The sequence below is a fragment of the Trachemys scripta genome, chromosome 1, assembly GCF_013100865.1.
Source record: "Trachemys scripta elegans isolate TJP31775 chromosome 1, CAS_Tse_1.0, whole genome shotgun sequence".
Classification (NCBI taxonomy): Eukaryota; Metazoa; Chordata; order Testudines; family Emydidae; genus Trachemys; species Trachemys scripta.
Window position 1 is genome coordinate 180,861,608 of NC_048298.1, and position 9,359 is coordinate 180,870,966.

The window sequence follows — 9,359 nt, forward strand, 5'->3', positions numbered from 1 at the left end:
GGCATATGGTAACAACTCTATTGTGATAAAACATGAAAAATGTTGACCATAAAAAGGTAATTCATTCATAATTAATTGTAAACATAGATAATGGATGTGCTTCTGACTTTGTTTTTTAATAGGTCCTACATTTAAATTATACAAAGGAAAGAGTGCAACTCCAGTACTCGCTATTGAAAAGTATCCTGTAGTTTTAGATGGGCTATATTAATATACAATCCCACTCTTTCCATAATAATCATGAATACAATGACCACAGCATTCAGTTTGAAATTAGCTGCTTTCTCCGCCAAGGGAGGAAACAAGAGGCAAAGTTATGGGACCTACAGGGTCAGTACATGAGGGTGCATACTGAAACCGACCTCCTAGTCAATTGTTCTTGTAGCTGAAATGGCCAAGAGTCTCTCTGCCGCTAAGGCAAAAATAATCAATGAAATCTTGCAAAATGGCCATTCTGGTGTACTGTCACCCCAGTGATGCTCAGTCTTCAAGCAGCCTGCATCTCTGTGGGATTTGTGATGGCGATGATTAATTGATTTAGTAACATTGCTCTCCCAATAGCTCAGCCAGATAACTCAAGAAAGAATTCATATTCCACTGCCTTCGTCTCCTCTTTCCATTTATGTTGAAAACAGAACAACTCCAGCGCAAGAGAGTTGAAGTCTAGTTTTATGTTGGTGAATAAAATAAATCTTTATCAACATCTTACAATGAGAAAAAGAACCTACCTTTTAGCACTATAGCATCTTTAAGGGTGATCATTGTGTGTGGATGCGTGGGTTTCGTACACTGAATATTACTCTGTTACTTTGCACTGATTTTTTGCTTTGTTTTTCTCATTTAAGGTATTACTATGATGGGGATATGATCTGCAAAGTACAAGGCAAGAGGTTTGTGTACAAATTTGTCTGTGACTTGAAAACTCTCATTGGCTATAGCGCAGCAGAGCTGAACCGGTTGGTCACAGAGTGTGAGCAAAAGAAACTGGCAAAGATGCAACTCCATGGCATTGCACAGCCAGTCACAGCAGTAGCACTAGCTACAGCATCCCTGCAAACCGAGAAAGACAATTAAGCACTAGGACCTGAAAGTGGGAGCTTGAGGCCTTTCTTATATACTAGAGCAGTTATCTTTATCAGAATTGGAAGCTTCTTTTTATTCCTTGACAGTACAATATGATGCATGATTTTCTACAAAGAACTGAGACTCCCATAAATTTGGATCTTTAACAGCATATATTTCAGTGTATGTTAAGGGATCACCACAACTTCTTCAATGTGAAGAATGGCACACTGTCATGTAGTCTGCTGAAATTGGTGAGGAAAGATGAACTGGTTCATGTTGTATGTTCAGGCCTACAAAATATTTGTTCCAGCATTTTAAGAAAAGTGAAGCATCTACAGGAAATAGACTGGTCAATAGTTTGAATTCAACCCTTTCTGCTGTTTTTTATTCTCTATCGAACTACAAAATGGAATTGGATGCGTACACAGTTAAAGCAGGAGCTGCCCTTAAACATGCCTGTTAATCTCATCTAATCAAGCAGAGCAGAAAGAACAGACACATTAAAAAATAATACAAAGCATCAAGTCCTTAAGACAATTTCTCTGTTTATAAGCAAAGAAAACTAAGAATAGACTAAACTGAAGATCAGTGCTGAAGAAAGAGATCCAGGTTTAACTCTGGCTTAGATCAAAAGCCAATTATGAGTATTTCATTGTAATGTGTAGCTAACATGCATATACGAGGGAAAGTTCTTAACTTTTGAAAAATGTTATGCTTGCTACTCAGCAAAAGAAAATTAATAAAGATTTCCATGTTTTTCCTGTCAGGTGATTAAAAACTTCCCTCACCCAAAAAGAAGTTTTTATTACTCTACACTGCAGAGTATATTAGCCAATACTCCTTATACCTGCACTATAGTTGATCTTGATGAACTGAAGACTTAAGTTAATCACATTCAGCAATCCTTTCCTGTTTAGAAACAAAATGAGTTGCAAATAAGTTTATAAAAATATAAAAGTTTCACTTCCAGATTATTGTACAGTCTGCCCTATTAAAATATGAAAAAATATAGTTTCTTATTTAAAATTACTTTTTCCAAACTTCAGATAATGTTTTAAGGCCTCAGAAACAAAACTACACATTCCTGAGGCCTAAGCAGGACACAGTTAAGGGTTTGGATAAATTTTTCAAAATATATATAATTGGAATGTATCCTTAATCCAGAGACTGGTATAAATACTACTTACTTCATATACATGTTAATATGTAGAAAACTGTGTCTCCATGATTTGTGAGCTTCTCCATTAATGGATTGCTAGACTTCTTCTGTTAGTCTGAATAGAGTATTTTTTACTTTTTGCCCCTTTGTTTAAACAGTATGAATATTGTGTTACCATGCATTTTTGCTGTTCTTGCAAGCAGATTTTTTTTAAATAAGGAACCATCAGCAGAAGCTGTGGTGTCACTTGACAAATAGTAAAAATATAATTGCATAAGAGAAAAATCTTTAGTACCATGTTGAAAGGTCAAGTTACTCTTAAAACTTTTAAGTCAAGAATCTTGCTACACTGACAGATGCTTAATGTAAAATGTTCTTAAACTGAGTGGTGGGAGCACTACGTTATTGCTGTTGACAAGTAAAGAGAAACTGGCTTTCAAGGAATTGGAAATATGTGAGACTTGTATATTTTTAGGGTTTATCTTTTAAGGGTACATCTAGGGGCTGAGGTGTTTTTCTCGGTGGAGGTGCATCTCCATGCCTCTGCTGTAGTCCTGAGGATCTCTCACATGCCGTTTTGGCAATCTATCATTTAAGTCTCTTTAGCTGCCATCACCACGATTGTAGCTTTCTCTTGTCAGATTCCCCAGTGACTTTTAATTTACCATTCTTGAATTACTGAAGCACTCCTTCATTTGCCAAAAGGCTGAGCATGCTGCTTCTGAAAGATGTATTAGCTTTATAAGAAGATATACAAATCCTTTTTAGTCCGTAACAAATCCTTAAGTTACAGATATGGGTACATCAATCAGAAGTCAAGTCAAATGTCTAGCTTGTATGACTGTTCTAGTACAGTTGTAGCCCATTTTTACTATCAAGCATTTGAAATCTCTTATGTAAATAGCTGAGGTCACCATTTTGCTTATGAAAGGAGAAAATTAGGCTGCAAGTTGCGTGGCTAACAACTTTTTTCTGTGTCCGGAATTCCATTTGTGCAGCTCTGTTCAAGACAAGGATGGGCACTGTAAATACAAGCCACAATTCAAGTAGCTAATTAATAAATGTGATACAACTGCCCCTTAGAACACTGCTCAATCTTTCTAGCAGAGGTCTAAAATACTGCAAGTGGGCAGAGAAAGGAAGAATTTAAAATGTTGACTGACCAAATCAGTCTAATGGAGGATGAATTAATATCAAAACTAGTAAGGAAAATTAATGCTTTACCCTTGAATATACATACTCTTATTCCATTCTATTAGGAAAGATGGCATCAAAACTTCCCATGTAAATACATCTGATGATTAGGTTGAAGCTCTTTAATTTAGTAAATATGACTATCCCTTTTGGGTTTGTCTATATGCATTTTATTTCCTGGTAGGATCTGCTGCTCTTCCACCATGTTCTTTTCATTAAAAAAGGACCAATGCATTTTCCAAACAGCATAAAGCTGTTGTCAAATTTCCTGAAGCTAAGAGCGAAATCTGACTAACTTGATGTCTTCAATTAAATAAAGGATGTAGAATATTATATGTCAATATAATTGTTTTGTTGCTGCCAGAAAAAAAAGTATAATCCCAATTTTTTTGTAAAACAGGGGTTTTGCGTACATTTTTACTCTTTAAATAAAGACACTTATACTCTGCTAATAATTATGTATTACTTTTGTTTTGAATTTTTTGGGTAATTTTACATGAAACAATTATTTTCTATTTTTATTCTGATAAAATATTTGTGCATAAAATGTCAATATAGTAAAATAAAAAAAACTGTTACACAGCTAATGTTTTGGTGATGATTCATTTGTTTTTCAGAATAGCTTCCACGGCTTTTTTTTTTTTTTTAAGTGGCGGCTAGTTTTAAAGATTAGTATGCACAATTTCATTTTCAACAGCTAAAGAGCACAAGAAAAGAGGCAAAAATTAACTTCGAGCTTTCTTCAAAACAGATTTTCTTCACCTTAATATTAAAACATCTTTATCTTTTTGTACTTGTGCTAGAACTACAACATACAGAGTTTGTCTTCTGCAGGTTTGGTTTTGTGATACATTTCCTGTTGTTTGTACTACAACCCCTCAAAACTACAAGAGCATGAGATGGATTCAGTATACATCCATGATGGAATTAATTAGAATGTGACCACGGAACATTTTCTAGAAATCTTTCATGTAAGGATGTTCTATATATGTGTGCAGATTAATATGAAAAGGGCCAGTTTCATTTTAGTTTGAGTTAACATACATGTAAAATATGCGACTTATGCAAATATTACATGTTACATTTTTGTTGTTGTTGCATGTAGGCTGTATTACTGGGTGGTGATCCACAAGCCAGAAAGAACACAGCTTGACTTAAATTCCAGGAGTTTCTGTGCAGATGATAGTAGCTAAATATATTTTACTTTTAAACTGAGCAAAGCTACTATGAGAATTTCTGAGAAACAAGTATAGAACTCGACAATGCCAATTTTTTAACGCACTCACTTTTCGGAGTTCAACCACACTTTAAATATGTAACCCTTTTTTTTAATGTGGCTCTTTCTGTGCCCGAATTGTTCTCTTTATACTTTTGTTTTGTAAATATATGAAATGTGTTGGATCTGATTTTTATATTACCTCAGAGGTATAAACGGCCTTGTTAAAGAGGATGCTCATCAACAATTTCATGTATTATGGCACACATCACCTACATGCTGTATAGCTTTGTATGGTCTGGAGAAAAATCTATATCCTAATTAAAACATACCTCCAGATCTTCTAAATCAGTATCGTACCAATACAACCAACAAAGCTATGCTGATTTACACCAGCTGAGGATCGGGCCTGTATTAGCTAGGGTTTAATTTTTTAGTAATATTACAAACAGTTCTGATCTTCCTGTTAAAAGAAAAAAAGTGAGTGTCAAGAGTTTGGTCCTTTTAGAGCAGGGATTCTCAACCTTTTTCTTTATAAGCCCTTTCTCCCCCTCCCCACACCTGGTACCCTACCTAAGTGTATTTTGACTTCTATTTTGGGGGACCAGCTCTGCTTAGGGGAGGGAGCACCACCTCCACCCCAACTCACCTCAGCATGTCACCCAGTCTGTCTGGATTGGGGGTGGGGGTAGCTAGGGACTGTGTGCAGGTAGCTCAGGGTGCAGGGAGGGGGTAACTAGGGGCTGTGTTCCAAGGGAGGGCCCCCTGTGGTCGGTCATTCCCTGAGGGAGATGGGTCCTGCCACCCAGGCAGCTTTTACCAGCTTTGAGAGCAGTCAAAGGGGGCTGGGAGCTGAGGAGCAGCTGAAGCCCCAAGCACCAGCAGCAGACAGGGTAGCGCTGTGCTGACCGCTCCATGGTCAGTACCCACACTGCCTGGCTCTGGCTTCCAGTCTCTGACCTGGGCAGGGCCTTGGTGGGAGGGAGGTGAAGCTGCTTCTGGGACTGCCCCGCTCTGGTTAAGGCACTGCAGATTGGGGCAAAATGCCCTTTGTGTCCCCTTCCAACTTTGCCCATGGTCTCCAGGCTCACAGACCCCCTGAAACCAGCTAGCAGCCCTCTGGACCTCCAATTGAGAACCACTGCTTTAGAGGAAAGGACCAAATCCCCAGTGTGCCCGTGTCAGGGGCTTAATTCAGCCTGGTGAGAGACATCCGTGACTCGTTAGGTCATTACTAGTTGCAGCGGGGGTGGACTGGGAGTGTTGGTCAAGAGGAGGAGGAATGCTTAGGGAGAAGAGTTTTAGAGGCACCTCTGGCTGGGCGGGGGAAGGCTGCCTAGGCAGTGGCAACTGAACGGGGATTGTATGAGGTAGGTCCGTCTGAAAAGTGTTCTAGTGTAGGTGACCAAAAAGGTTGCACAGAAACCAGAACAGCCTAGTAAATTATCTCAGTTTGGAGAGGGATCTGGTGAATGTGCTCCTGGCTGAGAGATCAGGAAGTATGGTGCTTGAGAAATGGAGATGGCCAGGACTTGGTAGTATGTGAGTCTCTTTTGCTTGTTTTATTTTAAGTCCTTTCTATTGGATTGTGTTTTGGGGCCCAGAAGACCCAGGGTATCCTGATAAAAAGATACTTGAGTAAAGTGTTGGTATTAAAGATGTTACTTTGGAGGAACTTGTCCTTTGAGGAAAGAGAGAAGTTAGTTGAGATGGGCTGGAGCTGTTTAAGTACTATCCCATTTTCTAGAAGACCAAACAAAACAACCCCACACACAAAAGGGAACGAGAATAACAGCAAAGATAGAAAATGCAGCTTCTGTCTATAGTGTTGACTTTCTCTTGCAGCCTCATTGCTGGAGAAACAAGCATGGCACACAATCTTTCTAGCCACTTTGAGACCTGGCAAACTTGTACAAGCATCAGGCTGTTTAAGACATCGCTTTTAACTGCCTCTTTGGTCATGGGCTCACAGTAGTGTTGCAAGATGAACTGTTTTAGCTGGCTAAGCCAGGCTGTGCCACTACAGCTGTGCTGCTGAAAGGACACACAGTGTAGCTGCTGTTTATTGGCAGGAGAGAGCTCTCCTGCTGACAAAAAACTTCCACCCCCAAGGAGTGGTATTAGTGGTGCCAGTGTAGACAGAGCCTTATTAAACAGAAAGCAAAAGAAAAGGGATAGGAAAGAAAAGGGATAATGTGGCAGGGAAAGGACACACAAAGTGTTGGGGGTAAAAAGTCTCACATCCCAGGTGGCATATGGGATTCATATGAAGCTTGTGGACATGTAATGTCATCTGCGTCCCTCTCTCTGGCCTGGGTCTGGTCGGGACCTCCCTTGGGATTAGGACGATGGAAGGCCCAACAGTGTCACAGTGGATTCTGGAGTTCTGGTAGACTGTGAAGGTGGCAGCCATGATGACAAAGCTCATTCCTTCCTGTTTCCCTGCCTTTCAGTCAGCCAGCATCTGCTAATACTCCCTGCCCCCCTCCCCAGCTCTTTTTTTGAGGACCCCAAAAGGGTGTGATGGGCATAAAAGACCATCCCCCTATTATTTTGTTCACCATTTTGACTTAATATCTGACATGCCGATTTTGGTCCATTGTTTTCCAGTCCCACACTTAACTCTTGTTTACCAGGCATGATTATAACCCAGTCCTTGAGTTATAGCTATAGGCCTTTTTTGTTTGAACTAACCTAGTTTTTGTCTCCTTTTTTCACCTTTTCCCTTCAGTGCTTATTGTTGTAGGTTATTGTAACATTTTATAAACTTTCATTCCTCACAGTGGAACTTTCCATGAGGGTAAATTTGTAGGACCAGTTATTACAACAGGGCCCTCACCAGAGTCCACTTAGCTGTGCTGCTGTCCTCTGTATTGTCTCTTGCCACAAAATCCCCCTGGGAGGGGATCCAAGAATGTTTAGAACTCTGGAGCAGAGTCCTGGCCGCTTAAAAATGAGCTCTTTGCCACATAGTAAGAGCTCTTTTCCCACTCTGGGAGCCCACTACACCCCCAAATCCAAGTTCACATATAGTTATGAAGACATTCTAAGTGTCACTAGAACAACTGTTACTCTTGGGGGAATTCTGTGCCACTATGCAATGCAAAATTTGCCCAGAACTAATGTTCTGTGCAGAATTTTTGTTTTCCTGCAGAATTGGCACTGCAGACCTGCTGGCCACCACTAGGATCCCACAGAGTCTGGCTCCCTAGCTCACAAATAGAGGATGGCTGGGGCGGAGAGGGGAAGCTGGCAGATTCCCAGGAGCTGCGGTTCCTGGCATGCCCTGGGCTGTGGCCCTGCAGTGAGCAGAGCACTCGGCCTGCCGGAGAATAAGGTTTTGCATGCTCTGGCTGCCAGGCCTGATCTTCATCTGCCCAGGGACAGAAGCGGGAGTGAAAGACCCTGCTCTTGTAAAAAGTGATGAAGGGTGGGGCCACACCGTGTCCCCTGTGTGGACAGTAATGAACCTCTATAGAGCAGAGCGTGTGGCTGGGGTCTGGCTAGGGAGAGGAGTGTGGGCATCTGGGCTTATGGCTGAGCTCTGGGGGCAGGGGAGTGCCGGTGTCTGGGCCAGGGGCACAGCTCCCTCCAGCACCTCCCAAATATCCTCTCCAGCAGCCCCCAAATGTCTCCCCCAGTACACACACACACTCCTCCAGCACTCCCCAAACACCCCCTCCAGCATCCCCCAATACACACATACCTTTCCAGCACCCCTAAACATTCTCTCCCAGTACACACACCCCTCCAGCACCCCCAACTCTACCCCTCCTCCAACTCCCCCTGGCAGTATCACCTATTTAAGAACTTGAAATATGGTAATCTTACGGGGGCAGGGCAAAAAAAGAGAATCGACTAAAAGACCATGGGGCAGAGTTTTTCCCCAAGATGTGTCCAGCTGGCATGTGTGACACACCCCAGACTGCGGAGGCCGACAAATGCCTCCGCAGTCTGGGGTGTGTCACACATGCCAGCTGAGAAACAGGAACTGGGTTGTGATAGGGGTTTCTTTAACTTTCTACTCCTGGGGGAATCTTTTTTGTTTTCTGTATTGTTACATTTATATTAAAATACCTGAAAGCAAGTATAACCAAAATACTTGAAACTGATGTGATTATATTGTGTTATTTTGACAAAATATGGAGAATTTTAAAATATTGTCTGAATTTTTAATTTTTTGGTGCAGAATTCCCCCAGGAGTAAACTGTGGGTAGATGACTGATGCAAATAACACTTACTATCTTTTCTGTCTTCACCAATAGAGGGAATAGAGAGAACTTTTTCCCTCTGGAGCTTCTGGCCATAGGGCTTATATTCACATGTTTATTTGTTATATATGTCATGGTAAATGAAACAGATTTTTTAGCTCACCAAGTACTCTGTAATGACATATGTATCTGGCACAAAGTGACTCTTAATCTTGGATGCTATGTGTATGCATTTAGCTGACAATCATGGTATTTGCATGCTGCTACAGATTATTTCAGTTGCCATGATGTTGGTGTGAATGTCTGTGAACTCTAGGGTGACCAGATGTCCCGATTTTATAGGGACAGTTCCGATTTGGGGGGCTTTTTCTTATATAGGCTCTTATTACTCCCCGCCCCTTGTCCTGATTTTTTACACTTGCTATCTGGTCACACTAATGAACTCCTGTCCTGATTCCATATGCTAAGGCAGGGCATGCTGGACAGAGGGGAGAATATGTACTCAAGAACTTGT

General features: G+C 41.0%; 1 protein-coding gene across 4 annotated transcripts in view; it reads left to right on the forward strand.

The window, feature by feature from the left end:
* GABPA (GA binding protein transcription factor subunit alpha) overlaps positions 1-3,995 on the forward strand; it is a 48,137-nt gene extending 44,142 nt beyond the window's left edge. For 3 of the 4 annotated variants that reach the window (XM_034792926.1, XM_034792943.1, XM_034792934.1), the window contains exon 10: positions 846-3,994. In XM_034792926.1, the coding sequence (XP_034648817.1) occupies positions 846-1,074 (229 nt within the window). In that variant the 3' untranslated portion in view covers positions 1,075-3,994. Of the gene's footprint in view, positions 1-845 lie in introns of all 4 variants that reach the window. The other variant, XM_034792952.1, reaches the window with a different exon arrangement.
* The last annotated feature ends 5,364 nt before the right edge of the window (positions 3,996-9,359 follow it).